The 22,712-nt window shown below is 53.6% G+C and overlaps 1 protein-coding gene across 1 annotated transcript in view; it reads left to right on the top strand.

Moving 5' to 3' along the window:
- Nucleotides 1–22,712, top strand: part of CDH22 (cadherin 22) — a 59,217-nt gene that overhangs the window by 8,599 nt on the left and 27,906 nt on the right. Inside the window, exons 3-6 of the mRNA XM_042465532.1 lie at nucleotides 6,979–7,098; nucleotides 14,420–14,587; nucleotides 16,689–16,876; nucleotides 17,278–17,531. Of these exons, the coding sequence (XP_042321466.1) occupies nucleotides 6,979–7,098; nucleotides 14,420–14,587; nucleotides 16,689–16,876; nucleotides 17,278–17,531 (730 nt within the window). The remainder of the gene's footprint in view (nucleotides 1–6,978; nucleotides 7,099–14,419; nucleotides 14,588–16,688; nucleotides 16,877–17,277; nucleotides 17,532–22,712) is intronic.

The raw sequence follows: 22,712 nt of genomic DNA on the forward strand, positions 1-22,712 counted from the left end.
CCCCCCCCCCCCCCCCCGATCCCGCTTGTCCTTGTGTTGCTCTTGAGTTGCAGCCTTCCCTCCACCTGCAGCTACACACAAACATATATGGTACACCATGCTCAGCATCTGGGGGCTCAGAGGGAGCTCTGCCCCACCTGGGGGCCTCCAGCCCCACTGTCCACAGGATGGTTGCCTCTGGGGTCAGGAGTGAGAGGGCGCTGCACACCTGGGGGCTGAGGTGGGCATGAGCCCCCCCCCACCCACAGCTCCGCCCCTTCACCTGGGGCTGCTTGGGAACATCCCTCTCCCCACCCCTGCTGGGTCTCTGCTGCCCCCCCAAACCCCTGGGCAATGCCCCTCCATTTGCTTGGGAGGGAGGGGAGGGATGAAGCCGTCTGTGGCAGAGTATGTGTTAGAAAGGGGGGGGGAATGGGACCCCATTGGCATTGTTGGGCCCCCTCCTCAGCACCTGGCGCCCAGCTGTTGCCTCCCAGGTTGACCCCACAGTGCACCTTCCTGCCACTCCCTTCCTGGCTCAGGGCTTCTTTCCTTCCCCATGCTTACAAATGCCCTCACCTGTCTGCTGGCCACCTGCCCTTGGACTACTGATGGCCCCCCTTGGCTTGACTTGGCTTGGCTTGGCTGGCATGGTACTGATTCATCCCCAGCAATCCTTCCCTGCACCCCCTCCCCCAGTTGGGCCAAGGCAGCCCCCCCCATCATCAGCCGGTCTCATCAATCCAGATTAGAGAGGCGATTTGGCAGCCCTGGGGTCAAGAGGACTCCGCTCCAGCAGCCACGGATGATTACTGCAGAGGGAATTGGTTAAGCTCCCTGCGGGGCGGGCAAAGGGGGAAGCAAGGGGGCTGGTTTGCCCTCTGACTTTGCTGTACCGGGGGTCGGGCTGGCTCTGTAACTGGTGGCACTGGGGGGGGGGCTGTGCCCAGGGTCCTTGTGGCTCCTTGGAATTGGATGCCACACTCACCCAGCAACACTGCTATGGGGCAGGCAGACTGGCTTTCCTGGCAGCCTGGCTGCTCCCCAGAGTTTCAGGATGCAGGGGGGCAGGCCATGCGCCCCACTCCATAGCCCCCACCCCACCACCCAGGCAGCCCCCCCCATCTCAGCTCCCTATTATGCTCACTTTCCTGGGTGCTCCCTGGTCCCTGGGGAGACCCTCTTTCGACGGGCGCAGTGGGGCAGGCGGCCTCCTCCTCCTCCTCCTCCGTCTCGTGGCTGACGGCCTATTTATTATTCATGTCTTGTTTATTACAATATTTATACCTGAAGCTCCCACGGCAGGGTACAGTCAATAAAACCATGTAAAGCCGTGTCAAGCAATTTCAGCCGGGCAGCAGCCTTACCCCTGGTGCCCGCTGCCTTGGCGGGGATGGAGTGGGGGTGCGTGAGGGGGGGCCGGCAACCTCCTCCTGCCCCCCTTCCTTTGCTCCCTTGCCCTCTGGGGGCCCCTGGGAGCAGGAAGGGGGCTCAGCTGAGGCAGCACCGCCAGGGGAGGGGGCTTGGGGGGACTGTTGGAGGCTGGCCACTCCTCTCAGGACCCTCCTCCCTTGGCACTCTCTGTCTCCTCTGGCCTTCCCCAGAACCCATTTGCCTGGCTTTCCTGGCAGGTGGACAGAGCTTGGAGTTTTAGGGTCCCCCTGCTTCTTCTGGAGTCCTGGTGGACAGTCGGGAGAGCTTCCGGGGTCTCCGTGGCCCCTTCCTCCTGGTTTCAGGTGTTTCTGAAGGTGTTTCTTGTGGGAAGAGGCTGGCAAGTTGAGCTGGGGCAGAAAAAGTGGGCTCTGTGGAGCTGGAAGGGCATTTTTTAAAAATGCTGTACTTGGTTGCAAGGCCAATTAACGGATAGTCCGAAGTGCAGGTTTTGTGACCTACAAAACAGGGAAGCTGGCATCCTCTGAGCACCTGTCCATCTGAATTGGGGGGACAAAGGGCAGCCTGGTGCTACATGCAGCCCAGGACCATTTTTTGGTCCCCAGTTGTCAGCCCCCAAATGCCCCTTTGAGAGTGTGCGTTCTGAGCCTGGGAAGCCCTGCAGGGAAAACAGGCGTCCTCCAAGCCTTCATCTGCGGTCCTTCCTCTGGCAATAAACTGAGCTTCCAGTCCTCATGGCTCTGAGGATGGCAGAGTGGCCTTCTCTGGAGCCTGTTTTTAAACAGAGGCTGGTGGCCACCTGGCTTTGAGGGTATCCTCCTGCATGGCAGAAAGAGGTTGGTCTGGGTGGCCTTTGGGGGAGTCTCTTCCGACTCTACGACTTTATGCCCAAGAAGACAGGAAGCTGCCTGTGAAGACTCCTTTTCAATCCCGCTCAGTGTTGCCCACTCTGACATGGGCAGCTGAGGCTCTTGGAGGGGTTTGTCTAAGAGAAGCTTTCTTCACAGCCTGCTCTGGAGAGGCTCCCACTGGGAAAGTCACCTCACCCACCAAAAAAACCCCTCTGCCACCCTGGGCAATCAATCCAGGACTGGGCATCCATCCAGGCTTGGGTTACGATCCTTTGGGGAAGGAGTACCCAGCTCCTCATGTGGCTGGTAATTCCACCATGCAGGAAATTGATTCCTCACTTTTATTTCATGTCTCCTTTCTTTGTGTTGCTTTGGTCCCTCCTGAGAAGGACACAGATCGGCTCCCTCATCTTGTGCATGTTGAGATTTGATGCTGGCTATGATAGCAATTATTAATGAGCTCCTCTCCAGGGCAAACCTTCCTTATGCGTCTCTAGGCCCTTTCCTCACCATCTTGGGCACCAGGCCTTGCTTGCCTGCTTGGTCCTTGGGGTGGCCTCCATCCCTGCAGTTCTTTGGGTTGATGATGCCCTCCTTTCCCTTTCAGTGCCCTGTTGCTCCAATGAGGGGCAGGTGGGTGGGGCGGTGGGTGCCCCTCTTGTGCCCTTGGTCCTGTGATCGATGATGGGTGAGATGCCCGGGAGGGGAACAGACTGATTGGCCCCTGAAGAGCAATGGCAGAGGCCAGGAGGGAGTCTGTGGCTGCCCACCGGAGCCTGAAGAGCAGGGGAGCTTCGTGTGGAGCAAATCCTTTGCTGTGAACTGGCTAAACTGTCTCTGGAGGCAGCAAATCAGCCCACGTGGAACAAAGTCGGCTTCCCACAGCCACAGTATGGGCCACATTCTGCCTATGATGCATCCATAGGGTGGGTGAGCGGGACTGTGGTTCTGCCTAGGCCAAGGTGGGAGGCTGGGCCCCATGGTAGAGGCAGGTGGCTGGGACCCCTTGACCCCCTTACCTGCCTCTCTCCATGCACACACCTGTGCACCAAGTGGGGGCATCTTCTGGTGGGTGACCTCCTAGCTCTCCTCAGAACTGCTTTAGAGACCCCTCCTGACTGCCCTTCTCTGGAGAGAGCAAGAGAGCGAGAAAAGGCTTGGTGTTGGGCTGATCTCTGGGACCCAGGCGGATGCATTTTGCAAGGCCTGAGGGGCTCCTGTGAGACTGGCAGAAGCCAGACTCCAGACACTGCTTTGGGCTCCAGTGCCATGGCCAAGTGAAGATTTGAATCTGGATCTGCCAAGGTCTGGTCTGACACTCTCAGCCTTTTAACTCACCATCTTCCAACTCAAGCATTCTCTCAAAAGAGTCTCTCCAGGGCTGGGGAAGGTTAGCCCAACATTCCCAACCTCACATAGAGACCGCAAGGGCCATCCAGTCCAACCCCCCGCCATGCAGGAAATCACATGCTTTCTTTTCCATCATACCTTTGCAAAACAATCCATTTGGCTGAACCTGTTTGCCCAGCTCCAAGGAGTTGGGCTTCTCCTACATAGAGAGTCAGAGGTTGCTAGCTCCTATCCCCACCAAGTCTCTAGCTCTTCCAGTTCTATGAATCTGTGATTTTGGAGCAGCCATTGGCACGGTCTTTCTGCCCATTTGCCCCGACAGCCACAGCCCTGGAGATGTGTGGGGCAAGGTCTACCTCCTCCTGGCCACCAGTGGACTGGCCCTTGGGGACCTTTTGAGAGTAGCCCAGCTGAGCCCAGGCCAGTGCAGCCCCTCTGCTTGCCTTCCTCTTTCTTCACTATTCCTGAGCCGGGGGCTTTTTCTGCTGAACTGGCATGTTTTGGCCATGATGGCGGTCAGGGCCAGGCTGGCCAGCCAAGTCCCTGTGTGCCTTGTGGTGTGGCCTGGCTGGCCAGAAGCAGAAGGTCCCTCCCATCCCCAGGGCATGGGTTGAGGCATGCCAGAGGGGGTCAAGGGCTGACCTCTGGCAAAAGAGGGGACTAGACCTCCCCAGTGAAGGGCTGTATGGGAGGGGTGTGTGATTGGGGGACATGGCACACATGAGGCCATGCCCGCTCCCCCATAAACCTGACTGCTTTGGAAGCAACTGTGAGCAGGCCTTCTTGGTTGTTTCACCTTTTGAACTCGCAACACGCCTCACTTTCCCACCCCCCCCCCACCCCCCCATTCTTATTTGGATTCTGTTCCTGGTCTGATCTCTCTTGTAGCCTGTTTTCTCATTCCCATTCATCCCAATTTGTATTTTACTGGGCTCAATAGTAATGTGTTTCCACCCAGGGAGTCCATGAGGGAGAAGCAGATAGAGGAGAGCCTTCGCTGGCCAGTCCGTGTCCCAGGCGACCCCCATCCCTCTCTCCCTCCCCCCAGGATGGGACTCTGGACCGGGGGGGGTGGGTGGGAGCAGTGGGCCCCTTTGCCTTCCTCCCCACCCCTCACCCATTTCTCACCACCTGCGTTCCCCCTCCACCACCCAAGAGACCCCTCCTGCCCCCACATCCCGGGCCCCCCTTTTGTCAAATTGAACATGATGTCAAATTAGACTCATCAGGGGGCGGCCAGAGAGGAGCACCCGGTTTAATGAGGCAGCGTGGAAAATCAATAACTTAATTGCAGCTGTTTGATGGACTTTTATCCAATTTGCACTCTTTCTGGCCTGCTACGTGTGGCGCATGAGGACTCAGGCGTCCGTCTGGGGAGGGAGGGCCAGCGCAGGAGGTGGGGGGTGGGCAACCGTGAGAGTCCCGGGGGGGGTCTCCATACCCAGCGCCCCACAAACCCACCCCAGGGCCTGGGTGCTTGTGCTCCCCATTTGCTGTGATGCTTCTGGGGTTCCCTCTTTCTGCTTCTGCTGAGCAGAAAGGGACCTAAATAGATGCTTTTCAGAGGTACCATTTTGCTCAACAGAAGCAGGAAGAAGGGACCCCTCAGAAGCATGACATCCAGGAAAAAAAGGTAAGGTCTCTAGGGATATATGGTTGTCAGAGAAAAACACCAATTGGTATGAAAACAATGATAGATCTATGTGGCAAAAAGTGAGTCTGGACTTGAAAAAATGGGAGAAGCTAAATTGATCACTTTCAGGAAGGATTGCGGTGATAAAAATGAAGATCCTGCCGAGATTAATCTTTTTGTTCATGAAGCTCCCAATTATTACTAATAATGGAATATTTAGAGATTGGGATAAAGAATTGGGAAAGTGAGGCAAAAAGGCCAGGATTACATGGATCATATTAAAAAGAGAATCTAATAGGGCTGGATGTTCATTACCAGACCTTAAATTGTATGATTATGCCTGTTCTTTGTTATGGCTTCAAAACTGGATCAAATTGGATAAAACTTATATAACAGATTTGAAATATGGAATGGGAAAAACGGATAAAGAATTAAAAAACCACATAAGAAGAAGAAGATCATTAATACAAACATGGAAAGTAATTAAAGAAGAGTTTTATAGTGGGATTCCATTATGGATATCGATTCAAAATGCCTTTTTTAGTGGAGAAGTAAAGAAAGATAAACAATTGTGTTATAATAAGGAGTTATTAATAATAGATCCTAAGGGAGAAATAAAAATAAGGTCAAAGCAAGAATTAGAGACAAGTGGAAAAATGATTAATTGGTTGGAATATTATCAAATCAAATCTAAATGTAAAGAAGAGATGAAGAAAGGTGAATTTGAAATGCAACAAAATAGTGTAGACAAAATGATATGGGAAAAAAGGTATCTAAATTGTATAAAATATTGATTCATAGGGAATTAGAGTTGGAAACGGTGACGGAAAGAATGATAAAGTGGGCTCAAGAAATTGGACATGTCATACCTTTGGAAAATTGGGAAAAGGCATGGATGCAGTCAAATAAATGGACATGCTCCCAAGACTTATTTAAAAACAGCCAATAGAAGGTATTAGACCCCATGGAGACTTTCAGAAATATATGGAAGACAAGAAAGTTTATGTTGGAAATGTCAAATTAAAATAGGGTGCTATTATCATCACGTGTGATGGACATGTAAACGAATTAAGAAATCCTGGAATAGAATACATGAAGAGGAGATACAAAAGATAATTGATTTCAAATTTCCATCTCCTCCGTCCGGAATTGTACTTACTTAATATGACCTCGGTATTAGGAACAGAAAAGGAAAAGAAATACTGGAGACTGGTATTGTACTGTATTTGATAAGATCAGCTTGAATTGTCTTGGCCAGACATTGGGAATTGAAAACAACACCTAAAATAGAGGAATGGTTGGGAAAAGTAGTGGAAGTGAGAGAATTGGATAAAATAACGGTGTGGAATAGGAAAAAATCAACAGACTGTTGGGAAAGAGAATGGCAACCCTTAGCAATGTATTACTTGAATCACTTGGGTGGGGGGGAAATGTAAGAACATATGAGAGGAAAACACAAATGGATAATGGTTAATATGTTGTTATTTGTGTAAGCGAAAGGGAAGGAGATTGGGAAGAAGGGAATAGAAGTTAGAACAGAAGTTCATCCGGAGAGGAATGTATGTACAGTTTATAAGAAATGTATTTGTGATGTTAATTTGTACATGTGAAAAAGATAAAAACAATAAAAATAAAACCAAAAGAAGAAGAAGCATGACGTCCACCTTGGATGCCTGCAGCTGCACTTGAGACGAGTGGGTGGGGTGGGAGATTGGGAGGGTGTCCGCTGCTCCTTCATTCACTCATGCCCCCCCTCTGCCCTCCCCAACTCAGGGACCTCCGTGATGCAGGTGATGGCATCCGACGAAGACGACCCCACCTACGGAAGCAGCGCCAGGGTGGTCTACAGCGTCCTGGAAGGAGAGCAGCACTTCACGGTGGACAGCAAGACAGGTGAGGGCCAGTGGCAGGCACTGGGGGGGGGGCGCTCAGTGGGGGGTTCTTGCAGACCTTCCTCTGGCCTTGCTTTCTAGCAAACTGCTGGGACTGGCTGAGCAAGGAGAGGAAACCCACCCCACAGTTCTCCTGAGATCTGCCCCTGTGTGTGTTTTGGGGCCCTCTAACCCCCCCCCCCCCAATCGTGCCAGGCAAGAGTCAGGCGGTGTTGCAGGACTGAGAGCAGGAACTGGTTTAAGCCCCTGCAGCTCACTGGCTGACCATTTGCCCAAGTTCTGCTTTGCAGGGCGGTTGTGAGTATGCACAAGTGTGAAACCTGTGGCACGGTGGTCATTGGGGGGGGGGGGAAGGGGGGTTTGCATCTGTGGGGGGATCCAGCCCCAGCATGAGGCATCTCCCAGCCTGCATAGTTTTTGCTCTGAGCCTGCCCTGCCTCCCTCCTTTCCTTCTTTCTTTTCCTCTTCCACTTGCAACTCCTGCTCCCCTGGGGTTTGTGGAAGACCACCCCCCACCTCTCTGCCCTTGGCTTCTCCTCTCATGCCCACCTGGAGCCCCCTCAACGTGTGTGCATCCTTGCTGGCCTGCCCCCTCCCATATGTCTCTGTGTGGGCGCCAGGGTGGTGGATACCTGGCCTTCGGAGGCCACCTGGGTGTGGCTCAGCCCAGCGTCGCAGCGTCCATCAGACCAAGACTGGCAGGGCTGCTTTGCAGTCCCCTGGGTCTCATGTCTGGTCCTTGGCACCTGGGGGCCCCCCTCCCGCTGCCTGTCCATCAGCCTGTAGGACCCCCAGAAGTAGTACTCTTAGCACAGGGGCTTTGATTAAAGGTAACACTTTAAATTAAGGATTGCTTTATAAATGCTCTATTAATATTTAATGAGCGAACAGTGGAAGCTGCTCCATCCTTTAATAACTTCTAATAAAGCCCGCTGTAAAATGTGCCTGTGATAAATCCCAAGCAGATGACGATGCCAAGGAGGCTGGCAAGAGCAGAGGTGATAATGAGGGGGGAGGGAAGAAAAGGGGTGGGGGGCAGGGGCAAAAGACTGGCCCATGGCCACCTTTTGACTGGCTCTGGGCTCAGCCGGGACCCATGGAACAGCCTGCCACTTACTCCTGGCCAGGTCCTCCTTCTCCCACGTTCCAATTTCTTACCTTTCCAAGGGGACTGATGTAGCCATAGTGGCATCTCCCCTCCTCTTTGCAGATACCCACTTTCCTGGACTCCCCCACAGAGACAGGTATGGCCCTGAGGGGCTTGCCAGGTGCCCCATAACTTAACAGGGACCCCTCTTCCTTTCCACATTCTTTACCGCCGGCATTGGGGCATGGGCCAAGGAGAGCGTGCGCGTCTGCTCCTGCCATCATGCACCTGGCTGGGCACCCTGCCCGGTGTGTGCGTCCATCCTGTGCCCGGAGCATAGGGCTTAATTGCCCATGCCAGCCACTTAACGTGCAGAGCCACTGTCATCATTAACGCTGTAAAAGGAGCCATAAAATCTGGCACATTCATTTTTCCTAATATACGATAATGGAGGGCTGTTTCCTTTTCCTTTTTGACTTTGACCTGCTTTTCTCCTGTCTTGCACACTCAAGCAGGCCCAGGTGGACTGGACACACTTGTGGGCAAGCGGGCATCCCCCTCCCTCTCTCATGCCTGCCTCCCCCCGTTGCTGGACAGCTGTCCTCTCACATGGGCTAGTGTCTGGAGTGGCGTTGGCATCATGAGTGACCGAGAGGGAGAAGAGGGAGCGTGTGGGCAGCGTTTCCAGGCCCATAGGAAGAGTGGATGGCATGTGCTGGTCCGCCTTCTCCTCAGGGTTCCCACGCCTGCCCACCCACCCATAGAAAGACCCCAAAGGCCACCCATTTCTGCTCCATTCTGCCATGCAAGAAAACACAGTCCAAACGCTTGTATCCAGCCTCTGATGAAAGAGCCCCCAAAGATGGAGCGCAGCCTCCGGTCAGAGGGGTCACTCGCTGCCGGAGTGGACAGGGCCCCTTCCTGACCCACTGGTGGAAGTGGGGAAAGGGAGGCTGCTGGTTCCAGGGCCCCCTCCGTGCCCTGCCTTCCTGTCTGGCCTTGTGCAGAAATTCAGAGGTATTTACTGATGTAAAGTGGAAATTAATATTTAATGACAAGAGGGATTTGGGATTTAGCTTCATTTTGTGCTGTCTTAGGCAGCCCTGCCCCTGCTAAGTCCTCAGGCCCCATCTGTTAGGGGGGTGTCTGGGGGGGCGGTGTGCCCCTTCCCTTCCTCTGCCCTCCCTCCTTAGCTGTGGGTCAGCAAACAGGTGGGGAGAGCTGGGGGGGGGCTACTGAAAGATGTATTTGTGTGTGTGGGGGGGTCCTGCTTCCTGGGACCTTTTGGGGGGCTTCCCGGATGTTTTTAGGACATGGACTGCTGCCTCATGCCAAGTCAGACCCGTGGGGCCCATCTAGGCCAGCAGGGACGTAGCCGGGGGGAGGGTTCTTGGGGTCCATCCCCCCTTCCATTAGAAAATGAATGGTGTGTGCTGCTGCGTCGCCGCGTTCAAGCCCTACTATAATGGTGGCACTTAGTCTGAACCCCCCTTCCTAAAATTCTAGCTACGTCCCTGAGGCCAGCACTGCCTGCTCTGACTGGCAGCTGCTCTTGCAGTGTAAATGGCTGTCCTCCCCCTGAATCAGTGCATTGTACTGCAACTCCTATCACCCACTGCTAGCTAAGAGTAGTTGGGCTGGCAGTCCAGCACCTGGAAGAGGTCTTCTGTTGGAAAGGCCGCAGTGTGTGTGTGCGTGTGAGCGCTTTATCTGCATGTGATATTGTGTGCAAGGCAATGTGTGGGTGTTGGTGTGGGGAGAATGCTGGTGGCTGCAGCTTCTCCCTTGGCTGCAAAGGTCCCACAAAAGGCAGGGCACTTTCCTCTGAAAGAATCCACACCCACCGCTGCAGGTCTGGTCCCCCCAGTAAGCCCAGTTGCCTCTTCTGGTATCCATGGAGTGCTTGGAATTGCTTCTCTTGGGTGATTTCAAGTCATTTCCCACTTCAAGCAACCTCTCACAGGGTTTTCTGGACAAGGTTTCTTCTGCGGGGAGGAAGGGGGTTGCCACCATTGCCTTCCTATGAGGCTGAGAAAGTGTGTCTTGCCCAAGGTCGCCCAGTGGGTTTCCATGGCTGAGCAGGGATTTGAAGTTGTAATCCCCAGAGTTGTAGTCTCTGGAGCTTGGAGAGTATTAGCCAGATCCAGTCATTATTTATTATTATTATTATTATTATTATTATTATTAAACTTTATTTCTAAAGCGCTGTAATTATACACAGCGCTGTACAAAATCGGTAAAATTAAAGAGTATATAAAAGCCTGCCCAAGGCATACGTTCTAAGATAATAACAATTAAAAAGAGGAATAGATAAAATTACCAAATAGAGAAGAAAAAACAAATATGATAGAGAAAAAAATCTGCAGACTTTGGCTGTAGTCTGGATCTGGGGGATGAATGACAAAGAGGAGTCAAAGATGAAACCGAGACTGCGGGCTTCCTGGACCGGCTGGATAGAGACGTTATTGACAGAGATAGAAAAGGAGTAGTGAAGGGTGGGCTTAGGAGGGAAGACAAGAAGCTCGGTCTTGGACATATTGAGCTTCAGGCGCCGATGGTGCATCCAGTGGGAGACAGCTGTTAAACAGGATGACACTTGCTGCTCTAGCTCTGGCAAAAGATTAGGGGTGGAAAGGTACAGCTGGGTATCATCTGCGTAGAGATGGTAGGAGAAACCAAAAGAACTGATAGGTTTGCCAAGGGAGAGTGTGTATAGAGAGAACAGAAGGGGACCCAAAACAGAGCCCTGAGGAACTCCAACAGATAAGGGGACAGAAGACGAGGTCTGACCACCCGAGACCACCGAAAAAGATCGATCTGACAAGTAAGATGTGAACCAATCGAGAACAAGGCCCGAGAAACCAAGGTCAGAGAGTACATCTATTAGGAGACAGTGGTCCACGGTGTCGAAGGCCGCAGACAGATCGAGTAGGACAAGGATAGAGTAAAGGCCTTGTGGGCATTGCAGAGAGGAAGGAGACTGATGCATTCTCTTTCCTTCCTTCCTGCTGCCCCACCTGGAATATTGTGTCCAGTTCTGGGCACCATAATTCAGAAAGGACATTGAGAAACTGGAGCATGTCTAAAGGAGGGCGACTAAAATGGTGAAGGGTCTGCAAACCATGAAGTCGTATGAGGAGAGACTTAGGAAACTGCTGGGGATGTTTAGCCTGGAGAAAAGAAGGTTAAGAGGTGATATGAGAGCCCTCTTTAAATACTTGAAGGGATGTCATATTGAGGAGGAGCAAGCTTGTTTTCTGCTGCTCCAGAGAACAGGACCCAATGGAGCAATGGATGCAAGCAACCACCAGTTCAACATTAGGAGGAACTTCCTGACAGTAAGGGCAGTCCGACAGTGGAACACACTCCTTCCTCGGAGTGGAGTGGAGTTTCCTTCTTCGGAGGTCTTTAAGCAGAGGCTGGATGGCCTTTGTGGTCTCTTCCAAATCTATTGTTTTATGATTCCTTCCTTCCTTCCTTCCTTCCTTCCTTCCTTCCTTCCTTCCTTCCCTGGAGCTCCTCCCTGTGAGCATGAAAGAAGCCCAGGTAAGCAAGAGGAGGAAGGCAGAATCACTCCTTGGGTTCAGAAAGACAGGCATTACAAAAAAAAAAAAAAGGGGGGGGGGGGTCCAAAAAAGACGGGAAACCCCCCCCCCAGATCCCCCCTCCGTGCCAATTGAGCCTCCCTGGGATTTTGCTGGGGGCTCCTTCATCTTCATAGAATCATAAAATCATAGAGTTGGAAGAGACCCCAAAAAGGGCCATCCAGTCCAACCCCATTCTTCTGCCATGCAAGAACTCTCAGTCAAAGCATCCCCATTGACAGGTGGCCATCCAGCCTCTGCTTTGGCAAGGGCAGCTCAGGTCTTGCTGGCCTGCCAAGTGCCAAGGAGTGGGCCATCACACCCGAGAGAGAAGGGGTTTGCTTGTGGTGTAGAGAAGCTGGGCAAGGAAGGGGAGAAGTTGCCTCCATTGAAATTCTCCCTTTTCCACTGCTGGGTAAGAGAAGGGGTGCTTGCTGGGCAGTGCTGCAAAGGGTCTATAGGGTGGAGTTACGGTCCTTGGCAGTAGTGGGGGGCAGCAGAAGTGACCCACGGCCACCATGGGAGGTCCTGGATGGACCTCCTGCCCTCTGGTCAGTGTTCTCCTCCTCATCACCTGGCCTTCCCTGTGCTCCCAGCCAGTTTTTTCTGGGGTGGGGGACCCTGTGCCTCCTCCATCCCTCCCTCTGGCAGGCAGAGTTTCTCTGGTCACAGCTGGACACTGCTGGCAACAGGACCGATCATTTGGAAACGCTGCGGCCTCCCTAATTAACGGTGCCCTTGCCCTTCCGGTGGCTGCAGGGATAGCCATGGGGAAACCGAGGCACAGCCGGGAGACCCCCCTCCCTTCACAGCCAACAGCTCTGTTGGGCAGCCGGGGGGTCTCTCTGCTGCCCCCCCACTTTGCCCATGACTGGCAGGGAGTGCTATAACAGTCCCAAGAGGGGTCCAAGGGGGCAGAGGGGCATCAGTGGTGCATGCCATCTGTCCCAGCGTCTGTGTCCCTGGACGCTGCTTGAGAGAAGAATGCTATTTCCATGCTCAGAAGCACACCAGGCTATCAGTTCATGTGTGTGAAAGATAAAGGATTGATATTGCTCATGTGGGTGTTCCGGGGGGCTGCGTCTCTGGCAGGGCAGGGGTCCCACTCCTCAGGGAGCCTGAAGAGGAGAGGGAGACTTGAAGCAATTTCCTCTCCTCAATGGGGACCCATTGTGTCTCCTCTGGGCTGCAATGTGTCCAGTGGGGTGGGGTGGGGAGAAGGGGATGCTGGGTGAGATGGGGGGCAGGGGGTGGGCAGGGGGGCTTCCCTGATCTTGCAAGACCTGAGCAGGACTGTTAATGGTATGAAGAGGGCTCCTGGAGGAGGTCTCTTATGGAGGGGTCTCCATACCTCAAACCTCACTTGGCAGCACATGGTGTGCATGGGGCAAAGATCCCCCACAGCCCCACAGAGTGAAGTGGGCAGGGGCATTGCAGGCTGTGACCTGTCAACCAGAGCTGGGCTGGGGGGTTTCTGGTCCTGGCCAGCGGTGGGGCCTCCTGAGAATCCTCTGGCCTCTTCCCCCCATAAGCAGGACATGCTGCCCCTCTCCAGCATGTGCCCCTTCAGCTCTCCCAGCTTCTCAGGCGGCAGCTATTTATAGAGACTTAGGCGAAAGTTCACCTGGGAGATCTTTACTTTGTTCTGGAGCCTTAACAAGCAGCTGCTGCTCTTCCTCTCAGTCAGGAAACAGAGGAGGAGGGGGATTGAGCCCAGCTGTGCCTTCCTTCCTCCTGCCCAGGTCTGTGGGTGGGTGGGTGGGTGGATGGGGGGTGCCACCTTCCTTTGCTTGCTGCTCTGGAGTGTGTATGTGTGAGTATGGGGAGGGGGAGGGGGCAAGGCAGTGACTTCTATAGAGGCTGGATTGTCTTACTGCTGTGCCTACCCCTTGCCAGCCAGCCAGCCCCCCAGCCGGCTTCTCCATGCCTCAGTTGCTAATAAGATGGGCACCTCTTGGCTGCCAGCCCCCTCCTCTGCGCCTCGAAGTGGGTGTTTCCAGAGAGACCCCCCTCTGCTGACAAAGAGTGCCCCTCATGCCCCCCGTCTTCCCTCCTCCTGGTGATGGGGGCTCTGGACCACGCACCTGGAAACAAAACTGGTCCCTATAGAAAGAGACACCCCCCCCCCCGGGCATCTGCTGGCAGAGTCTGGTCAGATAGAATGGAGAGACTAAACTAAGTACCAGCGTAATGGGTAACCCCATCTACGATATATACAGTCTCCCCTTGGAACTCACTGGGATCCGTTCCGGACCCCCTTATGAGTTCCAAAACTCATGCATATTCAAGCCCCATAGGCTTGAATGGGGCATGTGCTCCATAGGATTTAATGGTGATAACCCCTCAGCGGATTTCAAGTGTGCAGACTTGAAGGGCTGACTGTAGTATGTAGGGTCACCCATTACCTTGGTACTTAGTTTAGTCTCCCTGTCTATCTGGTAATTGTTTGAGAAAACTTCCTGTTGTCTTGTCCTAACTGGTAGTAGGTTGATCATGGCATGATGTGTGTCCTGGGTGTGCGGCCATGGCTGGATTTGGACACACATGGCATTGTTTGTGGCACAGGAGGGGAGGAGAATTCTGGGGGGGGGGCTGCTGCTGTTTCTTATGGAGCCACATGTGGGTGCACATTACCCTCCGGTTTCTTTCAGGGGTGATCCGGACCGCCGTGGCCAACCTGGACCGGGAGACTCAGGACCGATATGAGGTGGTGGTTCGGGCGACGGACATGGCTGGGCAGCTGGGAGGCCTGTCGGGGTCCACCACCGTCACCATCGTCATCACGGATGTCAACGACAACCCCCCACGCTTCCCACAGAGTGAGGTTTTGGGCACTGGGGGTGGAATTGGGGGGAGGGGAGAGGGACAGTAGACATCTTGGCCACATGTGGGACAGGCCTTGCCAGGTGCAGGGTGGCACCATGTGGCCTATGCCATGTCTCCATGGTGCCAGGGAGAGTTGCCGCATCTTGGCATACAAGTAACGAGGCCTTGGTAGTGGACAGGGATGGCTCCGGTTTCCTTGGTTCAAAATGTGCTCTGAGAAGATAATCTTTATTACATGTGCAGGGGCAAGAACTCATGTATTAATGCATGTAGTGTGCCATGAAGCCACTGTTTCAGATCACTGCTAATGGATTGGAATTTATAAATATAATTCAGTTCAGCTGTTTCTCTTTCTAGTCTTCCTTTGTAATTTCTTGGTTCAAGTACTGTGACCTTTGGATGGTGTGCTGTGTGTCCAGGGAAGTGGAAATGTTCTGTAGTTGCTTTGGGTTTCCCCCCAATATGTCTGGTATCCAATTTGTGCCTATTTATCCTCTATGCAAGAGGCTGTCCTGATTGTCCAATGTGGAGTGCAAAAGGGCATTGCTGGCATAGGATGGCATTTATCATGTGGAGAAACAACAAGTGAATGTACCTCTGATGTTATGGGTGATGTTATGGGCCCCTGTAATGTTGTTCCCGGAGTAGATATGGGGTCACTTGGCATCTGGATTTGCAGCAGGGTCCTGTCCCTGTATTACTAGTTGTGTTGCACGTCTTATTGTAAGTGGTTAGTTGTTAAAGATTTGGAGGCTGTCTGTAGGCTACTTGCAAGAGAGCTGTGTTACTCTCCAGAATGAGTTGTGGTTCATTGATGCATGCATCTGAGCGGTCTCAGCTGAGGACTGAAGGCGACCACTGGGGTGTTCTGTCATTTTGCATTCTTGGTCTGTCCATCAGTAGACTGTTCCTGTTATTATTAATCTTGCCTTGTTGAACTGTTTCTTCACTGCCTTAGGTGGCCATTGCACTTAGAACCATAGAATCATAGATTTGGAAGAGACTCCCAAAAGGGCCATCCAGCCCAACCCCATTCTGCCCTGCAGGAACTCTTAGTCAAAGCATCATCCAGCCTCTATTTGGAAACCTCCAAAGAAGGAGACTCCACCAAAATGTCTGAGGGAATGTGTTCCACTGACGAACAACGCTTACTGTCGGGAAGTTCCTTGTGGAATCTCTTTTCCTGTCGCTTGCATCCATTGCATCCATTGTTCCGTGTCCTTGTCTCTAGAGCAGCAGAAAACAAGCTTGCTCCAACCTCAGTGTGACATTGCTTCACTTTAAGAAATGTCTCTTGTAAATCCAAGAGTTTAGAGTCTGTCTTGTGTCGGAGGGCTTGGCTGTAAACAATAGATTTGGTAATGTGTTATGGGTGAAAACTGGAAGCCTGCAAATATGTGTAGCGATTGGTGGGTTTTTGATAGAGTGCGGTGCTTAGAGGTCCACTGTGCAATTGCACAGTGGTGTCAACCACATAACCAAGTACATTGGTTATGAGGCTTGTTTTGGGCTCAGGTTGATGGTAAGGTGGAAGTTGTTGAAATCCTGGTGGACCTTCTCAACGGCTTGCTTTCCATGTGTCCAAACAATGAGGATGCCCTCAAGACCTTGTAGGTGGAAGGGAGGTTTCTCGGTATATGTGCTGAGGAAGCATTGTTCCAGCTCAGCCAGGAAGATGTCTATATTCTGTGGTGCCATGTGGGTGCCCATAGCAATGCCACTAACCTGAAGGTACATGTTCTTCTTCTCAGAAGTGAAGTAGTTGTGAATGAGTACTAACTGGCTGCCGTCTCTCCCAGGATCGTATCTTAATGGTGTGGGATTCCACATCTATGTTGGTTAGGATGGTGATCTCTACTTAGACCTCCACCTTTCCACTGAGAAAATAATAGAGGTTCCTTGGAGGTGTGTGTGTTTTGGGGGGCAGAGTTGACGCCTGGACTTGATTTGGCCCCATGTGGTGTGGGCGGGAGGCCTCTCTGCCCATGTCTGCCCTTAATGTGGGAGTGCCACGTTCTTGGGGCAAGGCTGTGGCCCTGGCACTGGCTGTCACCCCATAGCCACGAAAGGCCTGACCTTGGCTCTCCCCACCAGAGATGTACCAGTTCAGCATTGTGGAGTCTGCCCCAGTGGGCACGCTGATTGGGTGCGTGAAGGCCGAGGACTCGGATGTGGGCGAGAACACAGACATGACCTACCAGATCAAGGCCGAGGAGGGGCTGGGCGCCTTCCGGGTGACCACAGACAGCGACACGCAGGAGGCCCTCATCTCTGTGCACAAGGTGGGCAGCTGTTGGGGGGCGGCAGTGGGTCCGATCTGGAGTGTGCACATGTGCATGGCTCTCTTTGTAGCGGGAGGGGGATGCATGCTGGACGCTGCGGCTGTGACAATCACCTGGGTGGGGGTCTTGCTTCTCCCCTCTTGAGAACAGGCTTGTGCTACTGGACACAGCATTTGTATATACAGCGCTGTGTACATTTGCAGCGCTATAGAAATAAACTATAATGATGATGATGATGATGATGATGATGATGATGATGATGATGATGACAGCATGGAGGGAAGGAGAAAGGCTCTGCCTGAGAGGATGGGGGTCCGGGGTAGAGATGGGTGTCATCTGGGGGCCGGTGGGGAGGATAGGGCGCACGCTTCATCTGCCTGCCCTCGCCCCTTCTCCCTCAGCCCCTGAACTTCGAGGCCCAGGAGATCCACACGGTGGTGGTGGAGGCCCTCAACAAGTTTGCCGACCCCCGCTTCATGGATTTGGGCACCTTCCGGGACCAGGCCATCGTGAGGGTCACCGTGCTGGACGTCGATGAGCCCCCCGAGTTCCGGCCCCCTGACGGCCTGATGGAGGTGCAGGAGGACGCGCTGGTGGGTGCCGTGGTGGGGGTAGTCACTGCCCTGGACCCCGATGCGGCAAACAACCCTGTGAGGTAAAGGCAGGAGACCCTCCTCTCTGGGGAATAAAGGGGGCAGGAAAAGGAGCATGATTGGGGCAGGATGGGGGGCTTCAGGCATAAAGACAGTGAAGGAGGGAAACATAAGGGGCCCACAAGACACCTTGCCCAGTCCTCACATCTCCCAGTGCGAGTCTCGCCAACATTGTGAGCACATTTGCCTTTTGTAGCAAAAAAGCTTCTAGGTCCCTAAGAAGCACACTCACGGGTGCCATTATAGAAGGGTGGGCAGGGGCCTTCTCTGCTGTTCAGAAATGGGGAACCAGATATTGTTGGATTACACCTCGCATCACCTCTGAGCATGGGGCACGCTGTTTGGGGCCAAGGGGATTTGGAGTCCTCGCCTGTCCACTTGTGTTCAGGTCCCTGCCTGGGTCACTTTGTGGGTGGAAGAGATGTGGGGCGAGGAGGAGAGGAGACCCATGTGCCACGGGGGCAGCAGGTGTCCTGCTCTGTACCAGGGGCTGCTGCTCCCTCCCCTCCTGTTTGCAGGTTGAGACAGCAGGGCCCTCTGGGCAGGGGGCTGGTGCCTTTTGGCTCCTCTCTGTGCCCATTCCTGGGAAGAGGAAGAGGAAGAGATAGGAGACCTAGTGTTCCCATGAGGAAGCTTCCCTTGGCTGAAAACTATGAGGCCTTTGTGCTAGGGGTCAGCCAGGGCCGGTCTCCTCAGGCCTTGCTCTCTTACGAGGGTCCCAACACAACCCAAGGCTGGTGGAGTCCCCAAGGAGCAAGAGGGACAGGAGAGGCCCTTCCATGCCCCTGCAGATGGAAGCGGGTGGGTTTTGGGAGAGGGTGCCTTCCTTTCCTGGGGAGAGCCTCTTCCTCACCTGAGCTTCACCTGTGCAGAGGTGGGGAGGGGGCTTGCACAGGGAAGAGGTGGCCGCCTCACCCTCTCCAGGGAAGGGGCTGCTTTGCAGAGGGGCTGATGCTGCCAGGACAAAGGGGTGCCCACTGGCCGGAGGGCAAAGGCAGGGGGGGGGGGGGGTCTTGCCTGGAGCCCCTCCCTTCCTCCTTCAGAGGGATGCTCTTGCTTGGCATTCTGTAAATCTGCCGGCAGACATGTGTTGGATGCAGGAGGTTTACAGGTTTCCACAACACTCCCGTGGGGTCTGCCGCCTGTTCCGGCACAAAGGACGAAAGACAAACACGCACGGCAGAAAGCTTTTCGCGCTGCCTCTCAAAGGCCCCCATTAGCCAAGTCCCGCACGCCTGCCAGCCACCAGCCAGAGCCTCATGTTGCCTTGGGCAGGTGTTTGTGTGTGTTGTGTTGTGTGTGTTGTGCGGGGAGTGAGACTGAGGGACTTCTCCTCCAGGAACTTGAGAGGGATGAATGCCACTGAGGAGGGAAGGAAGCCCTCTAAATGAAGCAGCCACTCTCAGCCTCCTGAACAACACAGGCGATGCCAGCGGGAAAGACAGCTGGGCAGAGGAGGGAGGCCAGGCCATGCCAGCCGCCTTCAAATGGAGCCAGTGGCTGTGACTGCAGGGCCTTCTGAGCTCCCTGCAAACCTCAGAGGGGTCGGGAGCAATGGGGCTTGGGGAGTCCTGGTCTAGAAAGAGAAGAGCAAGGGACAAGGGGGCCCTGGCCTTGGACAGCATCCTCTGGCAGAGAATGGGGGCTGGACAGGCACCTGGAAGGGCAGTGGGTCAGGTGGACTTTGCAGGGGCTCCCTCTCAGCAAGGCTGCATGCTGGCCAAGAACTATGCCCACTCCTGTGGCCAGCGCCAGCATGTGACAGGTGGGCGAGGGTCCAGGGTGGGCCAGTTGCCGGGCAGACTCAGTCCATCCTTCCGGTTCCAGGAGGCCTTTTTGGGCCTGATCCAGCCTCATGGCTCCTTCTTCTTTAAAGATCAGGGATGAGCATGTGCAGAATGCCTCCGTGGTCTGAAGGGGCTAGGAGGCAGGGCTTCTTCCCAGGCAGAGACCATACACTCCTTCCTCCTACCTCCTTTCTGATCTCAATGGCCAAAAGACATTTCAGAAGACATTTCATCCTGGAGGGAAGTGACCAGTGGGGTGTCCAGTGGGGCTCTGTCCTGGGCCCAGTGCTATTCAATGTCTTTATCAATGACTTGGATGACAGAATTGGGAGCATACTTATCAAATTTGCAGATGACACCAAATTAGGGGGAATAGCTAATACTCCAGAGGACAGGATCAAGATTCAAAATGACCTGAATAGACTGGAAAGCTGGGCCAAAGCAAACAAAATGAAATTCAACACAGAGAAATGTAAGGTATTGCACTTAGGGCAGAAAAATGAAATGCACAGATATAGGATTATGGGGGACACCTGGCTGAATGAAACTACGTGTGAAAGGGATCTAGGAGTCCAAGTAGACCACAAGTTGAACATGAGTGAACAGTGTGATGCGGCAGCTAAAAAGGCCAATGTCATTTTAGGCTGCATCAATATACATATAGTCTCTAGATGGAGGGAAATAATAGTGCCACTCTATTCTGCTCTGGTCAGGCCCCACCTGGAATAATATTGTGTCCAGTTCTGGGCACCACAATTCAAAAAGGACATTGAGAAACTGGAGCCATGTGTCCAAAGGAGGGCAACTAAAACGGTGAAGGGCCTGGAAACTATGAAGCCCAATGAGGAGAGACTTACGGAGCTGGGGATGTTTAGCCTGGAGAAGAGAAGATCAAGAGGTGATATGAGAGCCCTGTTTAAATATTTGAAAGGATGTCATATTGAGGAGGGAGCAAGCTTGTTTTCTGCTGCTCCAGAGACTAGGACCCAATGGAGCAATGGATGCAAGCTCCAGGAAAAGAGATTCCAGCTCAACATTAGGAGGAGCTTCCTGAGAGTAAGGGCTGTTCGACAGTGGAACAAACTCCCTAGGAGTGTAGTGGAGTCTCCTTCCTTGGAGGTCTTCAAGCAGAGGCTGGATGGCCATCTGTCGGGGATGCTTTGGTTTGGATTTCCTGCATAGCAGAATGGGGTTGGACTGGATCAGGGCCCTTGCTGTCTCTTCCAACTCTATGATTCTAGGATTCTATGATTCTAGTCCAGTACCCCCTCCTCCGTGGGAAGGCCACGCACCACTGCCCCTCCCATGCGCAGAGGCCACAAGAGCAGCAAAGCAAATGGATGTATTTCATAGCCAAATAAAGGACAGCAAATCCTCAGGAGGCAAAGTAGGTTTGATTGAAAATAAACTGGACAGCCAGACAATTATGAGGGTGAGCGGAGGGGCCGGGGGCATGACCCGGCGTCTCCTGGCGGCTGGTAAGGCATTCCGGGGCAGCGGCTGCCAGATGCTCCCCTGCTGGACCCAGTGGCTCTGGCTCACTGGTCAGCCACCTGCTTAGCTGGGAGCGGTGTGCATGTGGGGGGGGGGGGTGTTTGTGCATGTGTTGTTGTGTCACTGGCAGACATTGCTTTGAGCCCAAGGATCAGGAAGGATTGGGTGGGCAGGATCTGGCCTTGGCTGCCATAAGGACCCTAGGAGAGCACTTTCTCTTTGTAGACCATCCCATGAAAAGAGCCTGAGCATGGCTGGCCGGTGGGTGGACAAGGCAGCTGTGGCTGGACTCCCCCTTTGGTCAGTCAGTTGGTCTGTCTGTCTGCCTGTCTAGTGGCAGTGGGAGATCTCTCATGCCAGGTGCTGCCCTCGGTGGCAAGGGACCTCAGTTCAAGTGCCCCACCCTGCTTTTTTTCTCTTAAGCATCTGGAGCAGACAGAGCCTAATCCTTAGGAAAGTACTTCTTGCATGGGGGGTCAGAGAGTGGGGCCAACGTGGCACGGAGACCCAGCACAAGCAGCCCACGTGATGAGGTGGGGTGGATGGTTTGCTTCATGCCAGGAGGACCAGACACAGCATGCCAGTCCACTTCTGATAAGCTGGCCATTGCTTTGCAAGTCAAGAGAAGAGCCGTGAGCCAAGCTTTCAAAAAGGCAGTAGGCAGGCAGCAAGGGAGGCACCGGGCACTGCAAGCTGGCCCAGATTTTCTAGGAATACCCACGTGAGTGACGATGCCACTTCAGAGAGGAGACAGTGAGCCTGGGCAGACTGGCGACAAACAGCAGCGCAGAATGTCCAAAAGAGGAGAATTATGCAGCCCAGCAGTTGCAGGATAAATGTTCTCAGTGTGAAAACTTTAGCAGCGTAAGGAGGCCCTGGAGATGGAGCAGACTTAAGACCAACTCAGTGCCTGGCCTTCTAGATGACCCCTGGCATGGCCGCTTTGGCCACTCATCCCCTTGGAAGCCCAGTTACCCCTTGTCCGTGTCCTCATCAACCCTTACCTAGGTACTACACAGCTCTATTCATCTGTTAATTGTTTAAATTTGCCAGTAATTACTTGGGGAGGAGCATCCTTTGCCCATCCATGCATCAGCTGGGCATTGTTCAGACCCCAGGTGAGCCACTGGCAGACCACACAGCCGCCTCCCCTGTGGCTTCCATCTAGGTGGGCATCCCTCTGCCCCTGCTTCTGCCCTTTTATGGATGGGTGCTGTCTCCTGGGTTTGCTCTTTATCCCTTTGGTTAATCAACTGAGTTCTTTCTCAAACCAAAGCATCTGTGGTGGAGGTGGGCAGATGGCTGCTTCCAAAGCATGGGCAGGTGCCAGGGCTGTGCTGGTTGTGGGATTCTGATCCCCCCCTCAAACACACCTCAGCCTGAGCCGAGGGACAGCTTCCTCCTGGGGGTCTCTGCGCGGCTATACCTGCGCTTGCTCAGGGCAGAAGGTTGCGCCTCCCCTCCCCTCCTTCTGTTGCTTCCTGGCGCACAACATGGAGCCCCTTCATGGGCTACTCAGGCACAGGGCTGCTTCCTTCCTTCCTCCCTTCTGCCCCAGAAGCTGGGAGAGTTTGCATGGGATGCAAAGCCGGGAGGGTTTACATGGACCCACATATTCCTGCATGGCAGAAGAGGGTTGGATTGGATGATCCTTGTGGTTCCTTCCAACTCTAGGATTCTCTGATTCTGTGTTTCTCTGGGTGTACCACATACAAAAAATGTCTGTCGTGCCAGGGCTGGGTCATGGGGGGCCTTCCTGGGCACCTCTTTGGCTCACCCAACACCCACTGAACTGCCGACATGGTGCCTTGGCAGAGTGGCAGGGATGACTGTAGCCACGCCGTGGTGCCAGCCTGAGAGTGGCAGGGAGCGGGCAAACAGCCCCTTCCCAGGTTCTCTGCT

The sequence above is a fragment of the Sceloporus undulatus genome, chromosome 4 (assembly GCF_019175285.1).
Source record: "Sceloporus undulatus isolate JIND9_A2432 ecotype Alabama chromosome 4, SceUnd_v1.1, whole genome shotgun sequence".
NCBI classification, from domain to species: Eukaryota; Metazoa; Chordata; class Lepidosauria; order Squamata; family Phrynosomatidae; genus Sceloporus; species Sceloporus undulatus.